A 26,107-nucleotide genomic window follows, 5' to 3' on the forward strand; every position below is an offset into this window, starting at 1 on the left:
CCTTAGTTTACAGCAATGCACACCTTGCCGATGTGTTGACCTGATACCAAATACTCAAAGGCAGAAACGACCTCATCCCTCCCAAAGCCAAACACCTTCTCTACAGGCACATTGAGGTTCTTGGAAGTCACGAAGCGTGTGACATCTTCCAGCTGTTGCTTAGATCCAACCATGATGCCGCGGACGATTGCACCCTTCGATAGGGCAAGCGCTGCCACGTCAGGCATCTTCTCCTGGGGACAGGAGGCAAGGAACCCTATTACAGCAATGTTTCCGCCGTAAGCCACTGCATCAATGCTTTGACCGACCGTTCCAGCTCCACCGTTCTCGAGAATGAAATCTGCACCGTGGCCATTGGTGATCTTGAGCACCTCCTGAGACCAAGCAGGAGTCGATTTGTAATTGATGGTATAGTCGGCACCGTACGTATTTTGAACGTGGGCGAGCTTGTCGTCTGACGAAGAAGTGATGATCGTGACAGCGCCTGCAGCCCTAGCCAGAATAAGCCCAGTGATCGAAACACCACCAGTGCCTACAAATGTAATCAGCGGTAGCTCTTATGATTTTAAAAAAAAAGAACCCTTACCGAGAAAGAGCACTGTGTGGCCAGGCTTCAACGGAACGTTGCCGTAAAGCGCATTCCACGCGGTGGTTCCTGTACAGACCAGAGCCGAGAGCTGAGCGAAGCTGAGCTTAGTAGTTGAAGGTACCCTAACGAGTGCCGAGCTAGGCAATGTAATAAATTCTCGAAGAACTCCATCGTAACAACCACCCAAGCTATGGTGCCAATCCGGCATAGCACCGTACAAGGTCTTCAAGTCAAAGGATGCAATCACCTTGTCTCCCTCGGCGAAGTCCTCCACGTGGCTGCCCACACGTACGACCTCTCCAGAAAGATCAGAGCAAGGCACCACATTGTCTTTCACCGGGAAAGGGTACTTTCCGGTGGAAACAGCAAAGTCGCGGAAGTTGAGAGCTACATTCTTGATTCGGATCAAGACTTCTTGAGCGGAGGGTGAGGGCACGTCCTCTTCGCTAACCTGGAGGTCTTGGATGGAAGTGCGCTGGGGCAGTCGAAAAACTCGTTGTTTGGTCATAGCGAATAAGGCTGTGTAAAAGTTGGGGGGGTAAAAGGTGTGACGAAGCAAGTTCGATACCCAGCTTGGTGATCGTACCTGGGCGCCTTTATAGCTTTCTAGCGGCACCAAGTATATTGAATCCAATGTTGATAACATTATTTTTCTACATACCAAACTACACCGCCGAGCAGATGGTTCTCTGTATGCACTAGGGCCATTCATACAGGTGTAACCGCAAGCGCCAGGTCTTTGATCACCCGTCGGATGGAGATTAGACTGCACGTTTTTTTCTTCTCAAACTACATGCTGGCTTTGGCCTGTGTCTGGCTAGATAGCGCTTAGGGGAGGCGATGTGCGATCATTTTCGTGCGTGCTTTCCTATTCCGGATTATCGGGTGCTTCGGCTTGCTTCTGACACGGCCCAACCTCGGTAAAGTGCTTGGTATCGTTGAGACCCTGGCGTCAGGGCAAGTGGAAGCGCTCCAGGGCTTACCCACCTTTTCTACGATCACCTCAGCGCATTAGTGCTTCCATTTCCCGTCCTACATGATACACCAATACGTAGTTTCTGACATATTGCCTTAATGGCAGGTGACTCAGAGATCGTTGCGCAAGCCAGTCGAACAAGGTCTCGATTGGGTTGGTAAGATCGAAACTACGTCATCATTGCCTTCAATAATGCTAATGTTGCAAGCTGAAGCCTATGCTGCCGGCGCAGAAGGCGGAAGTGTGCGTTCTATCCCAGTTCTCGTGCGTGTTTTTTGGTTCATTTTCCCTAGGCGATGGAGCTCAGCCACGATGCCGGGGTTGTCAAGCTCGCGGTGATGAGTGCCGCTGGGGTCTGAAAGCGTCGTTCCATCCGTCCAGAGCGCTACAATTGTCCAGCGAGGATAGCGCTGCTTTGCTTGCCGTTGAAGGGGAACGAGGCCAATCTGGCGGGCAATCCGTAACGACTGTAAGCAAGGGTCGACAGCTTTCATAGGTCTTCGTCAAGTGTGCGTGCTCACAGTGTTCAGATCGTGGATAACACGGATCAAATCGTGCGCGAGTACCAAGATTTCTACGCTGCCGCATCCCTAGATCCTGAGAGTTCGAGCGCGGCTGCAGCTCGGTCAGAAAGCCACTTGGACGCAAGCACTTCTGATTATCAGCTAGAATCTTACGTTGCAGAGTACGCCGAATTGGAGCTCACCTCGTCAAGTTCGGCTGTGTTGGACCGCAACGTCGCGGCCAATCCTGCCGCGACGGCTCAAAGTCAGGGTCTTGAAGATAGTGGTCGTTTGCTCCAAAGCACCTTTCCCTCTCCATCCTGGCATACTTCGTCAGTGAGCACGTCAGCCTCCTCATTTCTACTTGATCGAGCCGTCAGCTGTATTGCGCCATCAGAGATTGAGGGTGACCTTCCTGTGTCGAAGGCGGAACAAGCTCGGCTCGTTCGTGTGTATCTGCAAGAAACGGGGACGTGGTGCGAGGCCACAGACTCAGGCAGGCACTTTACAGGATCATATGTTCATAAATTGATGGAGAACAAACCGTTCGCAGCCGCAGCCATGGCTCTGGCATCCCGACAGCTTGACGCCCTACGTCACAGTCAGCGTCAGAGTACTTTAAGCCTTTATCAGCATGCTGTGCAGTCACTGCTTCACTACGAACCATCTCAGTGTGGTGAAGCTACATTAGCCACTTGTATCCTACTAAGTGTCTACGAAATCATGGCTTCTGATGTTGGCGAGTGGAGACGCCATCTCAAGGTTCGTTTGCCAGGTAAGATTGGCGGATTGCCGATGTTGACTTCTTCTACAGGGCTGTGTCTGGAACTTGAAGTCTAAAGGTTGGAACGGCTCTAGTCCAGGACTCGTAAATGCCTGTTTCTGGGCTTTCGCACGTATAGGTACATTATGGTTACATTGCATCACATCCTCTTGCTGAATCGTTCTCAGATGTATGGGCAGCCTTTGTTCTCGAAGAAGAGACCCTGATACCAACGGGTGATTGGGTCGATGACAGCAATGTGCGGTCAATTGCGGCCACTGCATCAATTGACACTTACTGCAATCTTGCTATACTTATCTTCGCGAAGATAATAAATTTCATTGCAATGAGCCGGAAACAACAAGGACACTTATCTGACAGCTCGTCTACTATTAACGCATTGTGGCATGAACTACAAGATTGGCGAATTCATCGTCCGAGGCAAATTCTTTCTCTCATCAGAAAAGAGGCACATCAAGGGAACCCATTTCCGACTGTTCTACATACCAGCAACTCGTCGGTTTGCGGCAACACTTTCTACCATGCCGGGTCCATTCTGCTGCTACGGACGGGAAATGTACATCAGGACGAGATGCACGCTGAGACAGAGAAGTATGATCCAATCTGGCATGCCAAAGAGCTCTGTGGGATCAGCTTAGCGAATTCATCGCATGCCAACTGGGCCAATCACTTACAGCCTCTTTACATTGCTGGGCAGGTATTCGGCGATAGCTCGACTAAGCAGCAAGGTGTTCCACCACGACTGAATGAGAGCGACGTTGCAAACGATGTGAAGTATGCGGCAGAGAAGCTCGCGCTGTTGAGACACCTATCCAAGATAGAGCAGGAGATTGGCTGGACGACCTCTGGTAGAGCAGCAGACTTAAGAAAACTTTGGGGGCTCGGGTAGACAAAATGTAGAGTGTAGCATGTTACTTGTTCTTGTATATTACTGTTGCTTATCTTGTTCAGTAGGGTTCATTGGCGGAAGATAGTCGACAAGCATGCCCTATGCAACTAGTAAAAGGCAACAGCTTCTATGTACACGATACACGATGTTGCAAGCTAAGCGCTATTAAACACTTTGTCACTAATAATGCTGTGCGATAACCTGTACACGAGCTTAGCTGTCGGGAAGCATTAGACGAACAGTCTTTCGCTCGTCATCCACCGTCAATATCTACTCCCACAACGAGCATCTCTTCCACATACGACCACAGGATCTTGAGAATGAGTTCTCTTGCCCGACTCGCCGTTTGCCATGGAATCGTTTTGGGAGCCACGAAGCTGTTTTGGGATCATTCATGTGCCTAATCCCGATTACGGAAAACGGAACTCTTTTGCACATGGCGCCGAATCTCTCACGAGACTGGCGCTGACTCCGTCCGGGCGGCTAGCGGAGTCGATGGGCTGGATTCATTCAAAATGCGTTTGCTTGCTGATTGGGCCTGTCACACATGCCATCTTCTTACATATCCACACCTATACCTGCACGTAGACACTCTCTGCTACTTACTCGCACGCATACACATATACACACCGAAAATCTTACCATGCAAGAAGTTACTGGAGCAGCAGCGATCAAATATGTAAGGCAGACTTCACGCACAGAGGAGCAGCTTATTGGAAGATAGCTTGTATTTAAAGTAGAGAGAATAGCAGACAGAGAATAGAAAAGAGAAAGAGAAAGGTAAAGACCCTCACATCTACTACCTACGGCTGCCCCACATAACACGGGCCCTCGTACATTTCGTTGCAATCCGAATTGCCTCGCACGAACAGCACTGCAGTGGGACACTGTCTGGTCGACGGTCCAGCCTCAATGCCGACTCGGGGAATAGGGGTGGATGTCGTAATTATAACTTGATTGCATTCGCCGAGGTCCGGTAGCCCGGATTGAAACCAAGTGAAACCTGCGCAGTTGGAACCTGGCGCGAAGCATTCGCGACAACATTCATCAAATGTGTAGTAGGTATCATCTTTGGAGTACGACGGTGGGTCTTGCCGACAGCCGCTAATTTTGAGGGTGGAGGGATTGCCGCAGGCTGGAGAAGGTTGCTTATGATTAGTAAGGTTCTGTGACTAGGCATTTTCTTGTGATTAGGAACAGGGGGATAGGAGGTGAGGAGTAAGTGTAAAAGATGACACTACGTACGGTTTGGGGCTTGACGGACAGCGTAGCCGACTGTGTTGGATACGACGGTCGAGGTGCGCGTTGACGTTACAGTGGTAGCCACTGTGTCTGTTCTCGGTGAGCCCTACATTGGTACACTCAGTCAACTATTCTTCGTCGAGGCTTCTTATGCGAAAGGCACCTTACCGTTATCGTAACAATCTTGGTTGCTGTGGCCATTGCGACGCTCGAAACAGTTATTGTGCCTGCAACACCGTCAGCCTCCGTCCACCTCGGTCCATGGTGTCCTAATATACTTTGTACTGTACGGGTCGTCTTCATCGTCGATGTCTGCAATAAAGTGATCGTAGTTCTAGCGGCGGAGACGATACAGGAGCAGGCAGAAGACAGTTCTCGTCCAGCAAACGCAGCCCATTGCGCTGGCTTAGTTGGTGCTGCTCGCGCCACTGCCGCCGCATCTGTATACTCAGTGAACGTCAAGGTCTCGGTGGAAGTTGCACTAAATCTCACTTCAGCATGGATGGAATTATCTCGGTTAACGATACTACTTACGTTGCTTCTACTTGGGTCGAGACGGTGACAGTGACGACCTGCGGGACCGTGTTTGGTAAGGTGACCGTGAAAAGCGAAGTACTACGTAGAAGTTAGGGTGGAAGCTTCTTTCCTTATCAGACAATTACCTGACTAAGGTCGAAACGGCACTAGCTGTGACTGAGATTGTTGTTGTAGACGCTGTGATCGTACGAGTGGTAGTCGCTGTCGTAAAGACAGTAGAGGCTTTAACCTTAAGAAGGTCGGAACAGAACGCTTGAGCAGTTGGCAGGAGCAATTTCGGTATCAGAGGAGTGACCAACGCGCATCTGACTGCACGCGGCTCATGCAAACGCGGGTTTCCTGAAGCATAAGCGATCGCGCTGTTCAGAAAAGCGAAAGGGTAGATGGAGAGCTTCATGTCGTGCAATCGTCTTAGAATCGTCTCGCGAATGACTTACACGCCGTGTGCAAATCATTCTGGATCCTGCTTTCCATTTATGGTGAATGACTTTCTGAGCGACAGAATGATATGGCGTCTTAGCACGCCGAAGGGCGCCCTTCTGGGGAAGCTATAGAATGTATCCAATCCGGTGCGCTGTTGCCAAAAAATTGCCCCAGCCGTGTGCGGGCTTGATACCACAAGTTTCATTATCTAGCCAGCCACAAACGCTTCGGTGCGCTGTTGCCAAAAAGTTGCCCCAGCCGTGTGCAGGGCTTGATACCACAAGTTTCATTATCTAGCCAGCCACAAAAGCTTCCTACGCATACCGAAATGCCTCTACAGGTTATTAGCAAGAGTAGAGAAAGGCTCTAATTAGCTTCGCGAAGACGCTGCTGTGCACTATTGTTTAGTCTTCTTCTACCCCGCGATTCTCCAGCAGATCAACCTGATGAAATACGCCTTCGTCTAACTAAATATTGTAAGACTGAGGCTAGCCCAGTCTTAACCACGTAGCTGTTGGCTGACTAAGGTACAAGGCTTTTTTGGGGCTCTGGTTGCGCTGCGTGCACATTAGATAGTCCACACCAAAGCTGGCCAGATCCCATCACAGAATCGCGCCAGCTTCAGACCTAGCATATCCAGCTCAAGGCTCAGAAAGAATAGAATGCGCCTTTGACTCAGACTGCAGCTTAAGGTAACATTTCATCTCAACGAGATCGACAGTCTTGATCACCGGTCTATCTCTATGTCTGCGCGGAAAGAAGCGTATCGCACCCATCCTTCCGTGACGACGCGATGCGCTGATTAGCTATCCCCGCTGTTGTATGTTTTTGGACTTTTTTTTTTGCGTGTGGATGGCAAAAGAGAGGCTGTATGTTTTTGCCATTTGAACCATGTTTTCGCTACCCAGCCGATCTTTTTGCTATTCGCTTGCGAGCCTTGTCTGCGAGCATCACGCGGTACCTGTGATTGAGTTATTACAACTCGTCAATGATTATCGTGTTGGGTGGGGTTACTTGGTGGGGTACTGTCGACAAGCATTCCCTGAGCGGCGCGCAATGCATAAGGTTCGTGAGAGACCGAACTAGTGGTCTATTCAATACTCTCGGCGGCTACATGTCGATCATGCGTGTTGTCCCAGTTCACCGCTGGTTTGCGGGGACGTGACGAGCTTTTCACATTTGTGAATGCCGGAGCATTAGGATAGCGCAACATAGTCCGAATAATTCGCCATGTGCTTCATCGCTGGCCTTGCTCAACTGTTTCGTTGACAACAAGGACATGTGAAAGACACGATACCGGCAGCATCATCAAGGTACGGAAGTGCTTTAGATCATGTATATTTCTTTGATATTGACATTAGGTATTAGGTTTCGTATCGTATCCACTTCATCATACAATCTCTTCTGATCTCATCTCGTCTCGAGTATGCAACTTCCTCCTCTCCATTTGTGGTATAATGCGTAAACGTCGTAATAGAGTACAGGTGTAAGGAAAAACAGTCATGCTTATAAGCATAGACCTTACTCAATCTAGAGCATCGCCAATCTCATCTTCTGATGAAGGTAGGGTGTAATGGCTTAGTAGTTGGTGGCTGAGCCGTAGGTAGCGGTGTTACCGTTGTTGGCGTAGTTAGCCGTAGGGGCAACGTGAGGAGCAGTGTGGTATCCACCGGTCACAGGCTTGTCGGTCGCGAAACCAGTGTGGGGAGCAGCGACCGTGGAGCCGGTGTAAGCGGTGTCATGGCTGGGGCGGTAGTCGTGGGTGCCAGCAGGGACAGCAAGGCCACCAGCGGTAGTAGCAGGGACGGTACCAACTTCAGGGTCGCGGTGTCCAGTGGTGCGGTTAGCCTTGCGGCGCTGCCAGAACTTCATGCCGGAGCCCTTGGTGTAGCCGTTGCTGGGGCCGGGACCGAACGCCTTCTCCTTCTTGTGGTGCTTCATGAGGAAGACCTGGACGAGGGCGCTGAGCAGGAACAGGAAGGCGCCGATGATGGCGACCGCGAAGCAGGCCGTGTTGAGCTTGCAGATCGTGCCGAGCGAGGCGGAGTAGGTGATCTGGTCGCCGCGGCCGTTGGAACCGAAGCCTTCCTTGGAGTTGGCGGGTCCGTCACCGAGGGGTGTCTCGACGCGGCCGGAGCACGAGGATGCGCCGTCGCGGGTCAGGACGGCGACGGCGATCATGGCACCGCAACAGAGGATGTCGAGGAGTATGCCGAGGAAAGCAAAGATTTTCTGGTGATGGCATTAGTATGTGTTGGTGTTTATATCGCCAAGGGGCTGTCTTACCTTTCCGCCAAGGAAGCAAGTCAACAGGACTGCGAAGATGGTGTATAACACAGTCGCACCAGCGAGACCGGTAACGGCTTGCTGCCAGACGGGAATGTTGACATCGCGGTCCGCCTCAACAGACAGGAAGTAACTGTAGATACCGAGGATAATCGCGGCACAGCAGAACTCAAGCGCATACAGCGCTGTAGAGCCCAGCTTCAAAGCAGCACCGCCGAAACCCATTGTCGCAATTAAGAGTCGAGGTAGATGAGAGAGGTGCTAGGATCGGAGAGTTGACGAGAAGGGCGATGCTCAAGGTGTATGTTGTTGTGATGTTAGACTGTGAATACTCGCCAGCCACAGGGGGAGCGAAAAGGATTTATGTGTCTCTGGTTGTTTCGATACTGCCCCGGGCGATGACGCAGCCTTGCAACTCGCTTTCCATGATGCAGCATTGGCGTCGTCGTGCCTGCCTTGTTCCGTCAAAGTTCGCTGTCGATCCCGCCCCGTGCGTCAGCCACGCTAGCTACTAGCCCGCTTTTTGAACCCTGCTTTTACTCTGCCATCGACCACACGTCATTTTTTTCACCGACCTACCTCATCAAACTTGTGCCCTGAATCGACCAAACAGCGTCCTGGACTGCGCCCCGACCGACGGTTTCGCCGACGAAAGAAACTCAAATTCGGAGCTTGCCATGATGCTGCCCACAAGCAAGATGATCTCAAGCGCAAACTTGGCAGATGAGGTGTTGGTGGTTTTCCAGGGTTCCTTTGGATGAATTCGTCGACGTGGCTGCGACTGGATGCGAGGCAAGCCACAGTCTGACAGGCACAATGCACATGGACGGGTAACTCCCTGCACACGTTCCAGACCCTCCTCGAAGTCATGTCCATTTCAAGTTTCGATATTCCAATGTTTCAACTGTCACAAGAAAGAAACACAAATGTGTTCCACCGTTCCATCGCCCACACGCCCAGCGTTCCCGCATCACGCACGCTCTTCTTTTCTTTTTCTTTCGCGTTCGCATAAGCCGTCGTGGTTCGTTGATCTCGGATCCGTCTGATCCGGTAGTGGTACGCAGCGCCGTTATGTGTCTAATGCTCGCGGTGCTGTGTAACCAGACTAGCAAAACCTGAACTCAGCCTGATCGTGATCGTTTTTTAGCTGCGGCAGTTGCTTTTCCCCTATCTGCTATGATGCGGAGGACCCTCCGCAGCCGCACGCTACCTTCCCCACGAAATTACCTTAGCCGGCGATCAGGCATTGGTGGCAGTGCGTGACGTCGTGGCTGCTACCGATGATCGTCGGCGGCGCAGTAGAGGAGATGACGATCGAGCGCTGTCCTTGGAGACATCAGCGCGAGATGGACTGGGTGGAGTGGTTGCAGGAGTCGCAATGGTATGCAATGAAATTGGTGCTTGGAAATATTATGAACGTCCCCGTTATTGATACCAGGCTATATATTTCACATGCGTTCAAGCACGCATAGGCCGGAACAAGTCCCTGCTTCATACTAAGTTTCTCTGCCAACTACACGTCGCCGGTCTCAAACGATGATATTAGTCTGACAAAGGGGACGACCTCGATACATATTTTTCTCATACCCCAAAATCATACCCGACCTTTGCTCGCCTGAGCAGCGCCGTGCATCTTCAACACGACTTCCTTGTCTTTCGGAGGCCTCATACAAGATTTGCGGCCCTCCATAAAGAGACAGTGTTAAGATTACCGTGTATATATAGGAGACCAACAGACATGCGATCAATCGCTTGCAAGAACCAGCTCAGGAAGATCGTTCCGATACCAAATACCTTTCGGCCTGACACGGCACACATCCCTAAGATGAACTAAGAACTCCTCTCTAGTGAACACTTCTCGCCTTATCGCCGTGCCTAAGCAACACAAGCAGTAGAACTCCTTCTCCGCTGCTAATGGCACTGGGTCAATCGCCGGAGCCCAGACAGAGCACATACCCATGACTGCCATCTTCTGTACGACATCCACATCTGTAAGGTGACCTAGGTAGCTAAACCGTTGCTGTGCCTTCATTTCACCAAGGAAGATGCGACGATTTATCCAATATGTGCTGTATCGATCACTGCGAAGTTCTGCCTGATGGGGACACACCTCATCGACGTATTCCCAGTCGTACATTTTCTCCTCTGCCTTGATCCAGAATCTGTTTACCCCATTCGTCAACGTGACAGGTAAAGCCCGGAAATGGGGCAAAGTGCTCAGATTCTCATGGCCTATGTCGCCAACGTAGCGGACTACCGACTCTTTACTCGCGGGCCGTATGTGGCCTATCTCTAGACAGCGAAGACAGAGGCGCGTGCATGTGGGTAGGTAGACTATCTCTGCTAACCTTCCACAACACTTGTTCCTGCTCCTTTTGAACGAGCAGCGTCGCTGTCGGAGCGTGAGAAACAACATCCTCGGTGTGATGTGCGCTGTATTCCGTATCGCTATCATTCCCTTCACGGTGTTTGGCGCCCACTTTAAAGCGTACCGTAGCGGCGATTCGGTGTCGACGAGGTGCATAGCGAAGCGGCAGCAGCGTCGGAATCGCATCGTGTCTCTGATGGTAAGATCTTCGATGATCTGAAGGAGGATTTCTGTGGGGAAAATTTCAAGAGACCCGCAGACACGGTCTTTGGGTAATGGGTCTATGAGAGCGGAGATTGGTGACATGCGGTCTAGGAGGCCGTCGAGGATGAGACGTGGCGCCTTGTGCTGAAGAGTGAGATTTTCGATAGGTATGTCTTGGAGAGATGCCATCGTGACTGCTGGCACTGTGCAAGCGCTAGTATGATGGGCCGCAATTTTCTTGGAAGAGGCTAAGAGGGTTGTGAAAGGAGGTTACGGCTCAGGTTGCTCGTACGTGTTGTCGTGTGCGACTGGGGTGAAGTGTACAGTGTGTGGGATGATCGAAGACAATCTGATCAGTTTTATGGTCAACAGAATATTTATTCGGCTCTGACTCACATTATTATTATGTGGTTGTGCTGGCAAAACCATACCATGGTTGCTATCCACTTCATCCCACGGTGCGGCCATGACACCTTAACGAGTCACACATACCTCCTGCAACCAACATCATACGTAACCCGAGGTACTTGTTAACTATATAAGCCGTATGTATGGACATGGAGGAATGGCTTTATTTCGCATGCTCGTTTTTAGTGGTACTGAGCTCCACTGGCTGGCGACAAATCCAAGTCCCGATATGAGGTTGGGCATGATGTGTGCAACAAACTGCGGCGCAGATCCTAGCTAACCCTTAGGTGAAGATGGTCTTAGAAACGGGTGAACTATCGATATTTGACAGTACGTGTGTGCGCAACAAAATGTGAGTGATAATCGTCGACTTTAGTTCGAGAAACTCCATTATGCGTTCCTCGCTGTGAACAACAACGGAAAGGACAAGCTTTACAAGAAACTACAGAAGTGGAAGCTCGTGGGGCGCTTTTTCATGGAAGGTGCGCTTATCGTTTGACAACCTGGCATTTGAGCCATATGCTTGAATCCTATCGTTTGCCGGCAGTTTGGACTGATTCATGACTGAGAAAAGCTAGAGTAACCATGAAGTTCAACACTGAGCAGTATCAGTAGTATCCTTAATCATCCATCTTCCACCGTCAAAACCCCAAGATGTCTTCAACCTGTAGTCTTCTTCAATCATTCTGAGCCAGTACTTGATGTCATCACCATCTTCATACTTGAGGGTAACCTCGTCACAACCATCGTCTTCCCAATCAACATATGCCCACCCATCATCATGCAGTTCTGGATGATAGCGATAGTCCTTTTCCACGATACTCGGACGAAGTTGGTGGAACCTGCTGAGGTGGAGGCCTAAGTAGCCGATATCAAGTTGTCGTATGGTGACCTCTTCCAGATTTAATTCTTTCCTAATAAAACGTACGATTCCGACAGGCCAGGTGGCCTTACGGGTCCATACCTCCTCCAAGCACAGAATCCTCAAAGTATCTTTGATGGAGCGTAAACAGTCTTCGAGCTGAGTCTGTGTCGTTTTCAAATTGGACAAGGATAGCCGACGCAGCGCGGGCAGATTCAAGGACTGATTGATGGATTCGAAGACTTTGTCGCAGTGACTTGTACCTCCAAATCCGATGTGTAGGTCATCCAATCTTGCGGCGGCTCGGATCAGGCTGCAAAGATTGCGAATATCTTCAGCATCATTATCTGTGACCAATCAGTGTTGAGCGGCTATATGAGCTCCAATCTTGGACATACCTTTGCCATTGCCGAGTACCATGTCTATGTGAAGCATTCGAAGCTTTCCAAGTTGATCCGTGAATGTGATGATGTCTCCCAGGTGAGAGGGATCAGCTGCCATGATAGTGCTGTTGGCGCATATGGATAACTCCTCGAGAGACCGGATAGTAGGAATTGATGTTGCCAGCAGATTTCTCAATGTTGTAGCCCAGTAATTCCATAGTAGCTCGAGTTGCTTCCGTTCACGGACCCTGAAATTGTAGCCAGTCTCCCTGATGTGAAACCCACTAAGATTTGGTAGATTGGACAAAGCAGACCTGAGAATTTCTGCACAATCGCCATCCTTTAGCCAGTTGCTGATGTTCTCGTCCAATAGTGAATTTGGGTCCTTCTGTATGCATACGTCTTGGAATGGATGGACGGTGCCACTTTGGATAGTCACAGACTCGACATGGTGCGCTAGTGGTCCCCTTGAGATGCGCAGCAATTGGTTGAGTCCTGTCTCGCTGAACGCTAGTTTGATTCGCTTGTAGTGGGTAATACCAAAATACCGTACGATCTTGCTATCGAGCTGTTTGCATGTAAGACGAAGCGCTTCGCATAGCTTGCGACTGCTGGAGCCAGTCTCCGCACAGCATACGATATTGAGAAGGAGCTCTATCGGTAAGCTGGGAAGGTTGGCCGCCATGACTACTGCTACCATTCAGTTAGTACGAGAAGTAGAGGAAGGTGCGACACCTACATGAGCTCAGACCTGTACCACCGAGAGAGTTGAGAGGTAGTATAGCCTCAAAAGGTATAGAGCGTGTGATGTGGCGAGTAGGCGTGGTCGTATTGGAGTTCTCAAGCAGGATCTATGAGCGATGGGTTAGGTGGGCAAGTGTGGGCGCGGATAAATAGCCCTGGGGAGTTGCCTCATTACTAGCGCGGTGCAAGTGAGGAAGGAGCGTTCGATGACCACAAGAATTCTCGCAACACGGCGCACTAGAGTCAAAAAATAGGCCCCAGTCTTCTGTACCTGTGAAATGCAAATATGCCGTACGAACCTTTGTTTAGATATGACTTATAACGTCTCCGCTTGTTCCTCTTAAATTGTGTTTACACCATTGTCGTCAGCGAAGAACCTTTGACAACCGCAAAGTGTTGCCTAGAGAGCAGACACAGACTCACGATAGTGAGCCTACACAGTCATTGCGAGGGGGCTTCTCCGAAGCGCCAGAGACTTTAAAGAAGCCCACTCGCAATGACTGTGCATGCCCACTATCGTAAGTCTGCATCAAGACAATCAAGTATCCTCAATCAGACGTCCAACTTGAACACAAAACTCCCTTTCCAACCCCTTTACGCCCTCGCCTTTCTCAACCTCGATAACGTCGCCTTACCCGCCCTACTATCATTGCCCCGACCCAACTCCTTCGATATCCACTCGCCCACCTCTGCCAGCCCCTCGAGATCAACCCCCGTCTTCGCACCCAAACTGTGGAAACAATGAACCAAGTCCTCCGTCGCAACATTCCCCGTCGCACCAGGACTGAATGGACAACCACCCAGCCCACCCACCGCCGCGTCAAACGTACGAATACCGTGTTCGAGAGCAACGACGGAGTTGACGAGCGCCTGACCATATGTATCGTGGAAGTGGAGTGCTAGGTCATCCTTGTTCACACCAGCGGCGTTCAACGTCTTGAGTAGCTCGAGGGTCTTCGGTGCGGTGCCCATACCCGTGGTGTCTGCGACTGATATCTCGTCTGCGCCCATCTCCAGTAAGCTTACTGCTAGTTCTGCTACCTTGTGTGGGTCGACATCCGGGCCTTCATAAGGACAGCCGAGGGCGACGGAAATGTAGGCCCGCACTTTGAGGTCCATTTCCTTTGCTTTTGACATGATGGGCTCGAAGCGTTGTAGCGACTCGGCGATGGAGCAGTTTGTGTTCTTCTGGGTGAAGGATTCGGTTGCGGCGGTGAAGATGGAGAGTTCGTGGATGGGGGCTTGGGCGTCGCGGCTCGCGTTCATGGCTTCAGCGCCGGAGGAGGCGGAGGGCATGGCGTTGGGGTCTGAGGAGGACGTGTTTAGGGCTGGTCCGTTGTCCGTGCCGGGGGATGGTGGAGGTGTTGGGTATGCGTCCTGGCCTGGCTGCGACTTGGACTGCCACATGGAGAGGAAGTTGTCGAAGCCCTTAACGTTCGGGAGGAGCCATTGATACGTGATCGGATGCGGCGATTGGGGTGTTCGAGAGAGGACGTGTTCGAGGATCTCAGCCGAATTGGCCATCTGTCTTGGTGGTCAGCGCATGTCCTCAGTTTCAACAGCCGTGGCTCACCTGTGGTACCCATTTGGGCGAGACGAAGGAGCCTGCCTCAATGGTAGTCAGACCAGTCTTGGCGAGTCTCTCAATCAGCTCTATCTTGGTCGCCAGCGGTATCGTCTGCTTCTCATTCTGCAACCCATCGCGTGGCCCAACTTCCACAATGCGAACGTGGTCTGCGCGGCTAGAGGCGGCTGAAGCAAATGTTCGTCGCGGGCACGGGTAACGCGCAGCGAGACGCGCTGAACGGAGGCAGAAGAACTTGGACGTCATGGCGATAGTCTGCTTGGATGTAGTAGGCGACTCGGCGTTGTATTCAAAGGTAGGACATGACGTGCATAGCTGTCAGACGGTTTGTGGGGTTGATGTTTGCGGGGATCAGGTTATGCATGGACCGCCGAGCTTGGAGCTCCAGCCTTGCCCAGGAAGAAGCTTCGACATTTCACACGCGAGCATCGTGAACGTGGAGCATTGCATCTCATGCATCGTGAAGCGAGTTGTAGTACTTGGCATCTCAGATCGCATCCGACTCCCAGCAAGATGGAGTTACTGTACGACATCTGCTTTCACTGAAATCTTGGCACGCTCTAACTGCATCCGCTGCACCACGAAGCTTCCAGATATCGGTCTCTGACATCAACGTCTCTCAAAGACCGCGACTCTCGAGCAGGCGGGATACTCGGGAAGTTCTCCCTTCGCTCCCCACTTCCGATTGTGCACTTGAATTGCGCCATCGACGGCCACAGGTTCGTCTCCACGAGAGCTCCATGGCGTCGTGGGAAGTCGAAATTACCTGTGCAAGCTAGGGCGCTTCCAGCTAGTGAGCCGAAACTCTGTCAAGCGCTCTCCACCACAGCCAATAGTCAATTCACGTGCTAGATATGTATCTAGCGGATCTGCACGCAGTATTGTGTCGAACCGCAACCATCAGACCGCTCTTCTGCGTCGCTTGAAAGCGCAGTGTCCGCGTGTGCAAGAGCCGGATGCGTTCAGACGATATCGACGCTAATACCCAAGACCCAGCGGGTCCTATCGACGGTGCTGGTTGCTAGCGCAGGGTTCAAGTGGAGACCATAAATAGAGGTCCGAGGAGCCCTAGTCGCTGTTCCAACCGCAGCCGCCGGTTGTTCAAGATCCAGCGCTTGCGGGCGCCTTCGTTTCTGTCGTTCCCTACCAAGTGCCGGCGAAATGACGATCTTCAAGATGTAAACACGGAAGCATTTCTCCATGCAGACTGCCTCGGTCTGGCCAGAGGCTTTGAAACGTCTGCTGTCGGGCCGGGCATCGTAGATTTGAGGGTCCCGGAAGCGAGCCCTGGAGATCTTGTACAACTCTACCTGGCGCCGGAAGAATTGGCTAGGGCGGAGATGAGGATTTTAAAGAGTAGCCATGGCCCGCTCGCTTCGAGACATGTCCCACAGCATGGCGTAGCTGCTCTACTCGTACGTGTCGGACAAACTCCGACCCTCAGGCATTGAACGTTTGATGCATCATAGTGGGATGATTGTCGGACATTGCCCGGAGCTTGAGAGTGAATGTGAGAAGCCGCAACTGTCCTATCATTTTGTCTAGCCTGGCAGAAGCTAAGCCTCTTGCCGGCATCCGTGAGGCTCTCCGTCCTGTTCGGTGCGATAGCAAGGCCTGGAATCAGGAGACCATACGCGGGTCTTCTGCGGACAAAGGAGGGCAGACTGACACGACGAATTCGTGAGAGACGTACCAAGTGGGCAAACGAGGCCTGGCTCGTATCCCCATACTACCCCGCGTGTGCACATTTGCGCAGGCGCATGGACGGTGAACTGCTTCCCCAGGTACGGACGGCTAGCGACCTGTCTGAGACTGAAACCTTGTCTAGCAACACAAAAGCCATCTGCTGACGGGAGGTTGAAGCTGCTTGTTACCTGAGACAAATCGTTGAGTGGTGGAGCGCAGCCAGCATACCAAAGTAGCGCATGGCTCCGATGCATGTCTGACTTGGCGCTCACGTGCACAATGGTATGATGAGGCTAGCGTGTGTGAATCGGTGAAGACGCCATTCGACGACGGATGGCACGCACACGAATAAGGTGGGTGACGGCTGGACTAGCTGGAGTTCGGCACCTGTGCGGCGGCCGCAGCCACGGCATCATGGACTGCCTAGTCCGGACGGGTGAGGCTGTTGGGAGATGCGATGAGGGAGGGCGGAGGGCGGAGGGCGACCTCATGAGCTCATGAGGTGTTTGGGGAGTGCGACGGACTGGGTGCAGTCGCAGTCGCCGTGGGGGTGGCAGTCGGATGGCCATGGTCATATCGCGCGCTCATCAGGCCCGCATGGCTGTTATCACAGCGGGTCCCACAAGAACGGTTCTGCCAAGAGGCATGCGGAGCAGGCGACAGCAGCCAGCAGCAACGACAGCTGCGCAGTGCTGGCAGTCGTCCGGTACTGCCAGGCACCCCGGCCATTGCGTGCAGCTCTGCATCATCCACGCCTGGGCCCGCCGTGTCCTCAGTCCTCGATGTCATCGCAATATCCGCGCCGTCAGACGTGCCCTTCGCGTGCAGAGGTGCGCAAATTGCATCACGCATCCCAATCCGTTGCGTCTTATGCCTTGCGCCTGGCGGCAGATCAGTGTCGGCTGCGGGGTTGGCCTGTCGTCCTGTCAATGAGCGACCGTTTCTTTAACCTTGGTTTCCTTACGTACTCGTCCAGGGCTGGCCTTGGCAGAGGCTTCACAGCGGGCGGCTTGTCGCTGCCTGCTCCCACTGGCAAACCTCAGCGCGGCCATGCCAGGCTGTCCTGGCGCCCTTCTACACAGCTTCGATGCGTCTTCGCGACGGCACCTTGATCGCCTCGGTCGGCTCCGTGACCATTTGCGTGCGGTCATTCGCCCGGGCGCTCACGTTGCCCATGCTGGCCCTGACGCTATCAGCAGCAGCCAGCGCTGGCCGCCTGCAGCTGTGCAGCACCTCGCGAGCCGAAGACGCCCTGGACGCCTTCACCCCGGAGCCCTCGACACAAGCTCTCTCAGTGGCTGTGGCCTCGTAGCTGCTCCGAACTTAGCGGCCGGTAGCAGATCGTGTGCGCTGCAGCCTCTCATTCGTGGAGTCTTGGTGGCGTCCAGCCCTCTCCGTCCTGCAGCAGGCCTCTGTCGCCATCCACCCTGCTCTGCTGCCGGGGTGCCACCATTTTTCCACGATGTAACCCGACGCTACCTCGCCCTGCCCTGCAATTCGCCGTCACCGTGTGGGGTGTGGTAGGGGTTGCCACAGCCAAAGCCTCGCTGCCGCTGCGAGAACATGCGGGCACCTGGCCTACTCGCTGCGGGCCACATCCTTCATGCACATCTCTCAAGATGACCACCTCTTCTCTTAATATCCTAGCGTCGAGTATGCCGCGGCATTTTGCATCCTTCATCTTGGCAGAACCAGAGCCCTGCAAGCTAGGGCCCTGACCTTATCTGACGGGGACCAAGCTTCCTTTACCCAGACCCGTCGAGCCAAAATAATACTTACCCACCGTGACGCCGACCTTCTATGCTCCATTGAGTATTACCCCTCGTCTTCTTGTCTATTCTGTTCATACACCTACTATACACGATCCACATCCTGCAGATGCAACGTTGTAGAGTACTGCAATAGCACGAACTCTTTTATTACACCCATCATGGCCGTCTCTCCCAACACCACTCAGCCTGCTGAGGTCCAGAAAGTCGACAACACCGCCACCAACACCAACACCGCCGCTGCTGCCCCCAGGAAACGAAGAAGAAGAGCTCCTGCCACTGGAGCCACGGACGACTGCTTTGCTTGCAAGAAACGTCAAGTCAAGTGTGATCGACGCCGCCCATACTGTGGGCCGTGCGTCGACATTGGGAAAGAATGCTCCGGATACCGTACCACTCTAACTTGGGGCGTGGGAGTAGCCAGCCGTGGAAAGCTTCGAGGCATGTCTTTGCCTATTGCAAAGTCGCCTCCTTCAACTGCCACACAGGAGCCAAAAGCCCAACGGATGAACTCGATAGCTTCCACCAGCACTACCTCCACCACCAGTGACCACCAACATCAGCACAACTTCAACAACCGTGCCAGCATCGACTTTGGTGCACATTCACCAAGGAGTCCTACAAGTCCCATGTTCTCTGCGCCCCAGGAATACCAGTACTTCAGTCCGACCAGCCCAATACCCATACCCACTCCGTCTACTCCTATGGGCTATCCCATGCAACATCATGGGGAGCACTTCGAATTCCTACATCCCCAAGCCACCAAGTTCAGACATCACCAGCCTCACAGGGGTCCTCTCCAAAGACTGCAAACCACTCTCCATGTGCCTTTCGAAGATAACGGCATGTCGGCATCTTCGGCATCTCTGGGCACCTACAGCGATAGCGACTTCCCATCACCGAGCGAGTTCCCAAACACACCCGTCGATGAGTTTCCGTTTGCAGACCCGTCAATACCACGCTACCAGCCATTTGACCAGGCGCCGATGGGCTCTTTGGACCACTACTTCATCCATGAGGCGCCTCGCTCATTACCTACTGGTGACGACATGAGCTCCAGCGTAAGCTCAGATCAGAGTATACACGACTATCCCGAAGTGAGCGCAGCTTCGCAACCTATGGGCCCTGTTGTGTTTCAGGATGTTTTTGTTGAGGGGGAGATGAGCTCGAGTTTCAACGGATTCCAGCCAGGTTTCTCCTTTCTCCCGTCGGAGGGTATGTCTTCCTATGGCTCTGGCCCCCTGTCTCAAGACGTACTGTCGCTCACCACTTCTATTCCTCAGAGCCTTACCATCGCTTCGCCCCTTTCCCCGCGGATGCTATCCCTTCTGGACTACTACGACAAATTTATATGCCCGGTGCTGGTGGCTTTTGATAGCCATACGAACCCTTACCGGATGCACATCATACATCTGGCCATGCGCAACGAGGAGTTGCAGAACGCCATCGGTGCTCTCGCTACCAACAACATGCGCATGCGCGGAGGTATTGAGGGACGACGGTTGAGTGTACTGCACGACACACGCCTCATACCAGATCATGCCTACTCACAAATGACGACGCGAGAGCTACGCGAGATGCATGGCGAGGCAACCGACGAAGAGAAGCATTACAAGGCTAACTCTATTGCCCTCCTCAACAAGAAGCTTGTCGACTACGATGGTTCGCAGGACGACTCCGTACTCGCCACGCTTCTGATTCTTTGTCTCTTCCATGTCTGCGATTCCGGCTTTACGAAGTTCAAGACCCAGCTTGCTGGCGTGCAGAAACTGCTTAGTCTTCGCGACAGGACAATTCGGTCCGAGTTTGTTGGTTGGATCGAGACTTTCTTCACTTGGTTCGACGTTATGACTGCTGCAGTCAATGACCGAGAAATCGAAGTGCGCGGCGATTCGCTCGACATGATGAATTTGAGTGCCAATTTGGGTGCAATGGAACACCATTCTGGTTGCGAAGGCAGGCTGTTTAAACTCATTGCACGCCTTGGACGACTGAACCTGCTTAGTCAGAACCGACCGGTACGCGACAACGATGACACGCCTACATCCTCTCCCCGCCCCAAGAAAGTCAAAGACTTTTACTCTTTCAGCTTCGATAATATGGATGGCAATGGCTGGGGAACGCCAATTGCCGAGCACGTCGACCCCTTCACATCTGCACGCGATGATCCCCGCTCTGAGTTCTGGAGCGAGTGGAACGATCTGCGCATTCGGCTCCAAGAATGGGAGTTCCCGTCACCTGGCGACATGCACTCCACATCTTGCGAGGCAACGTCTTCCATGCTCGCCATGTCGCCAGAACAGGCTGCGCTTCTCCACATCAGCGAGAGTTTCCGCTATGCAGCGCTTCTCTACACCGAACGCCTAGCACAGCCGACTCTCCCCGCCTCGACTCTGAATTTCCAGAATCTTGTATCACAGGGTCTTTACCACATATCCCAGATCGGCATCACCAGCTGTGTCAACAAATTCCTACTCTGGCCATTGTTCATTATCGGCACGGAGTGCGTTGATCCGGAACACCGCGCTGTGGTACGACAACGGTGTGTAGAGATTCAACGCGAGAGCGGGTTCTTCAACAACCTGAGCGGTCTAGAAGTGCTTGAACGCGTATGGCGCGAAGATGACGAATGGTCAGACGGCGATGTGCATGTACCGAGGCAGAACGGACCTTTCAGCAACATGCAACATCCGTTCCGATGGAGGAGAGCCATGGATCGCGTGGACGGGGAGTACATTGTGCTTTGATTACGACGCTTTTGCTGGACACAAGCTACACACAAACACACACACATACATACGAGGTTGAGCACATACACACATACGGAGCTCATTACCAACGAGGAAAAACGTGCATGAACAGGTTTTACGACATTTCATGGGATTCTGGCATGATTGGGTCGGTTGGGAAAAGCGACCCTGGGAAACAAGGTTTCGGTCGCGGCATCATTTTCTGTATATCTTTGTAGCGACAGTTTATGCGGCATACCCTGCAACGATATGAAGTTTTGTGAACAACAGCACGCAGTAAATGAAATGAAAAGCGTTCTTCTGCTCAACCCCCACGTCCACTCGCTCCTTCCCTCCATACCTAACAATAGACACGTGATCCGTTCTACCACCTGGGCAGCCTGGAAGGCTTTCATCCGATTTTCCTATCTTTACAAGATTGCGCAACCTCAGCCAGATCGGGCTCTGCACAGACATCGTACTCTCGGTCTCGCACATGCATCCCAACGCTTATCCCATGCAAGGCTGCACGAGCCGGAGTTCTACCACTACAACGGATTACAAGTGCGGTTACACGAAAAAAACGAAAGGAAAAAAAAGATGTCCTCAGGCCATCATTCGGACGAGGCTCACCGGTTCGGCGCCGGTCAGCAAATCGTACAACTTGCTGACTTTGGACATGTCGGTCCTTTCAACCCTGCGTAGATTGCCGGGCGCCGTCCACATGCACAACAAGCATCTGACAGGAGACGGGCGTGAGACGGGCGTCGGAAAGCAAAATCAAACCACATGTCACCCCCCAAAAAAGATCAACATCGTCATTGTAGAAAGTTTGGTAGGGTGTACGACAGCGACCAGTCAAACAACAACAATAACATGATTACTCAAAAGGATGTGCATCTCACATGCCTGCACCAGCTGATGCCTTGACCTGCAGGCTGTAACGGTGGTAACAACTGACACACTGACACCATAATTACAAGACAGCGCTACCTTGCGCAACAGGACATTTGCGCAGGGTCAGGGTTCGCAGGAGGGTTCAAGGTTTCACGGCGATGGCGAACGGCCGTGGCGCGCAAGAGGCGGTTATGGCGGATTAGAGTGCTGACGAACCGGAACGGCAGACAGCGTTGGCAGCAGTGGCAGTGCGGCGGCACGGGGCAAAAGGAATCGAGGTTTCGGAGATGCCGGGTTGACCGGCAACGAAACATTACGACTGGCCTCTTTGGATGGGAGAATAAAGAATCATGGCTTTTAGAGAGGCGGATTGACATGTAGTATGGCGATGCCGATGCGCTGCTCGTGGTGATGGTACGTACCCGCGTGTGGATGGTAGGCTCGCTCGCTCCGGCTCAGCTTGCCCTGTCTATTGTGCTGCGATGGACATCCGAACGGCGATCTGCAGTGATTTTCTGCCAGGTACAACGTGGGATTATGGCTCAGCTCATGTACGTACATACACCATCTTAATTCCTTTGTTCAAACCACATCATACCAGCAGACAAGTCTATTCACGCGCCTTCAAGTCACACACGTCATCCCCGTGCATCGCAACACAGAAACGACGTCGGCGCATTGCTTCTCGCATTGCGGGGACCAGAGTATAGTCCAATTTCAGAAAGCCGCAGTTGCTATCCGAGAGGGGGGGAAGTACAACGACACGAAGGCGGAGAGAAGCCCGTTGTTGGACGCCTCGAAACTGTATACTTTCGGACATGTAATTCATGCGCAGCCCGTAACGGGGCATTTCGATAACTACGAATTCAACCGCTTTCCCATTACCCCACGCTTTCTCACTAACTGCCCCTCTCTCCGTACTAACGTTACCCCTCGATATTCCCCAGCGACTCTTTGGTGTCGCATTACCTGCGCTACCCCCTCCAATCTCCGTGCGTGCATCTCCATCTTTCGCTCCTCGGACAGGTACGTGACTATTATAGTACGGTGGTGAAGAGGCAGCAAGTAAGCTGAGCCGAACAAGCCAAGGCGAACAAAAGTGTACTGTAGCATGAAAGCCAGCCCCATCATCAGCAGCGCTAGGAACTACTCGCGGATTTCGAAGTAACAAGTTTCCCGACGCTATGGAATCCAATTGCGCAGCAGAACGTGACTCGAGATCTTCACTCCGCCGACGCATTTCGGGCATAGTCGGTCTCTATTAACGTGGTTTATCAGTTCCCTTCCCTGGGATATAGGTAACCTTGACAAATCTCGTTCGGAATTACCGACAGCCTGTCGCTATTGTCGCAATGGCCATGGCTATTGTTAGCAACCCAAGTATCGCAGCAACCAGCGCACGGGTTTAAGAAAACTACCAAGACGAGATGACGCGCAAGCACGACGCCAGACGCGTTGCGTTGGTTTGGTGTGGTGACTATGTCGGATACGCAGGAACCGCTCGTCTCGTCACACCTCCACGAAAAAGAACGCCTCTCGGGCGCTTGCACTTGCACTACAAGTTGCAAGTTCCCCCCCTTACTCGAGCCGGGCGTAATGCCTAATGCGGCCATCGGCTATTATCTACAAAGACGGTTGCGCTGGGCGCGCGGCTTAGAGCTTGAGTTTGTCTGACAGACGCTCGACGGTTATGTCTTGCATGTGATAAATCTGGGGAAACAATCTTTGTACGTAACAACCACAACTAGTTTTTGCGGAGTAGCATAGCCGGTAGTTTGTGGAGAGAAGCGCTTTGTCTGCTGCTTGTCTCCACTGGATACGGTGCTGGAGGCTCCGTGATGGGGGTGCGGTTGGCCTTGCGTTGGGCTGCGTGCGAAGGGTAGCGGGCGTGAGGCGCACGATGGTGGTGATCGCGGGGCGGGCCACTGCACTCGATCACCAAAGGGCCGAAACGGCTGGTGAGATGTGTAGTGGATGTGTGTGCGTCGCATGCGATTGCTGAGTTAGCCATGGAGAGCCGGACGAGAGTGATTGGCCTGAGATGTTTGGAATGGTGACGTTGTGGCTGAAGGAAAAAGCAGATATCGTGAAGGCGCGATAGAGGCTCTTGACGTGGTTCCTTAAGCCGCGACTTCCGTTTCGCTGCCGGCTTGAGCAACACGTACGCCTTCTGTATTCTGGTTACATCGGTGCTGCAGTAGTTTCTTGGTAATAACGTTCATCTTGAAACATATGTGTAAAGAAGAGTCCGAAAAGCTACAAGAACAAAACATGTGCTGTTGCGCGTCGTGAAAGCCGGAGCTTCCGACTGTCACGCCCATCTCGCCTTCATCATGGTTTTTCATCGGGTCTGACGCCCGCTCAACCCCACGAACACGCACGTCACTCGGAGAATGAAGCCTCACAGACCCTACTGGCGATAGCTGCGCACCGGCTCCTGGGCAAAACGACCATCGTGAATCTCTACCGTCGTCCAACGGCCATAACGTCATGGTAGATACGCCAACGAGCACAGACCTGTCTCAAGGTGTAATGCCGTCTTTCCAGAGCACGAAAACCACGATTGTCAGTACATCGCAACGATTCCTGCTCTTAATTGTCTTCGAATTCCTTATGATGATCGTCTTGGTATTCTTCATCATCGTCCTGTACAACCACATTCTGTCAGCCTCCTACATCATAGCACCTGTCATCGAGATTCAAGACTGCCGGACCGCATAGCCTATGCACTCTCCACTGCAACCGTGCATCAGGATGCCGAAAGGATCCTCTGAACTCCTCTGTGCGTATCTTGCACGGACACCGAGGCGCTTGATGATTTTTTCTCTCTGCTGAGCTCAGGCCCCTCGCGTAGATATTCACAAGCTCGGCCTTTCTCCATTTTCTCCATGTCCAGCACAGCACAGTCTTCGTGTTCTTATCGCATGTGGATCCTGTAGGTCTGAGCGCAACGACACCGCGTCATATACGACATGTTTTCAAGTTCGTTGGTGATAAGGCAATAAGTTGAAGATGGCCATGCGAATTTAGAAGCCGCGGATACACTGTGTGTAGTGCCGAAGATCATGTCTCGACGCGAGTTTGTTCAGACGGCTCGGTTATTCTACAACGGCTATGATCTACTGACACGAACCGTTCAGACGTTCTTCCTCGGGAAACAATCGTCTTTGCTTGCGGCGCCTTAACCGCCAAAAACATCATTCGCTCACTGCAATTCAACAAACAAGCACGCCACACCGCCTGCTGCTGACCAAATATCCAGAAACAGATTCTCCACATGGTCCCTCAATTCCAGCCACGGCGGTACGGCCTCAAGACGGGCCACCGGCGCAATGCTATTCCGCACGGCAGCCGAGCAAAACATCCAAATCCCCTGCCCACCCTCAGCCACGACTTGGGATAGGCTACCGGCCCCTCGTAACTATCACTCGACCCATGATATATCACATCGTCAATGCAAAAATAAATCAACTAGCGCACCGAATGTTCGATTCAAGAGTCCATGGACATGGTACGGGCATGGACCTCAATCTGTGCAAGGCTGTGCAGATAGACCTGCAGATATGTAGCCGCGGGAAGTTAACCGATTGCGGATAGCAACCAGGTGACTGGGGGTTGATTGGCAGCAGGGCAAGAGAGAGACAATAGACACGGCCTAGATTCGAGTCATGGCTGTTCATCGTTGATCGACGGACACTAGAAGGGGGGGTCTTCTAGATCCCAGCTGGCATCTGGTGTTGACAAACCAAGCGACGCTCTAGGGGAAATCAGTTTGTAAATCGACCGACCCAGTTGCGAAGTACCATTGGTGGGAATTCAACAGACCAGAGATCGTACGTTGGAACTTTATCGTAGTGGAGCGAAGGAGGGAAATGGATACACACGTCAGATCAAAGAACCCATACATCTCAACGGCTTCTCGAAATATCCACAGATAACGGTCTTGGTAGACCCTTTCTTCTCTCAACTACAACGCATGAATAACCTATCCTACACTTCTAAGGTTTCTAACTTTACATTTAATATACTAGCACTAGACAACCTAAATAATCTAAATAATTAACTAAATAACTTAATACTTATAATAGCTACTTAGCTATTACTATAATACTTCTTTTATATATTTTTATTTTTATTTTTTATAATAATTTTATAACTTACTAAAATAGCTAATATTTACACTTTTTAGTTTATATTTATAAACTAACTATTTAGAATATTTTACTTTACTTAAGTAAGCTAA

General features: G+C 52.1%; 4 protein-coding genes across 4 annotated transcripts; 1 reads left to right on the plus strand and 3 right to left on the minus strand.

Moving 5' to 3' along the window:
- Positions 1 to 2: 2 nt before the first annotated feature.
- J4E87_010138 (uncharacterized protein) lies at positions 3 to 1,097 on the minus strand (the record flags this gene model as incomplete). The annotated part of the gene is made up of 2 exons (XM_049381712.1): positions 3 to 532; positions 587 to 1,097. 2 exons carry the CDS (start codon positions 1,095 to 1,097, stop codon positions 3 to 5), a joined length of 1,041 nt encoding a protein of 346 aa, XP_049228571.1.
- A 6,424-nt stretch (positions 1,098 to 7,521) lies between these two features.
- J4E87_010139 (uncharacterized protein) lies at positions 7,522 to 8,454 on the minus strand (the record flags this gene model as incomplete). The annotated part of the gene is made up of 2 exons (XM_049381713.1): positions 7,522 to 8,175; positions 8,230 to 8,454. The coding sequence occupies 2 exons, from the start codon at positions 8,452 to 8,454 to the stop codon at positions 7,522 to 7,524; spliced, it is 879 nt and encodes a 292-aa protein (XP_049228572.1).
- A 5,338-nt stretch (positions 8,455 to 13,792) lies between these two features.
- Positions 13,793 to 15,029, minus strand: J4E87_010140 (uncharacterized protein; the record flags this gene model as incomplete). Its single annotated transcript, XM_049381714.1, has 2 exons — positions 13,793 to 14,722; positions 14,772 to 15,029. 2 exons carry the CDS (start codon positions 15,027 to 15,029, stop codon positions 13,793 to 13,795), a joined length of 1,188 nt encoding a protein of 395 aa, XP_049228573.1.
- A 3,715-nt stretch (positions 15,030 to 18,744) lies between these two features.
- J4E87_010141 (uncharacterized protein) lies at positions 18,745 to 20,985 on the plus strand (the record flags this gene model as incomplete). Its single annotated transcript, XM_049381715.1, has 1 exon — positions 18,745 to 20,985. The coding sequence occupies one exon, from the start codon at positions 18,745 to 18,747 to the stop codon at positions 20,983 to 20,985; it is 2,241 nt and encodes a 746-aa protein (XP_049228574.1).
- Positions 20,986 to 26,107: the final 5,122 nt, after the last annotated feature.

Source organism: Alternaria ethzedia (genome assembly GCF_023757985.1).
Source record: "Alternaria ethzedia strain BMP 0044 chromosome Unknown scaffold_43, whole genome shotgun sequence".
Classification (NCBI taxonomy): domain Eukaryota; kingdom Fungi; phylum Ascomycota; class Dothideomycetes; order Pleosporales; family Pleosporaceae; genus Alternaria; species Alternaria ethzedia.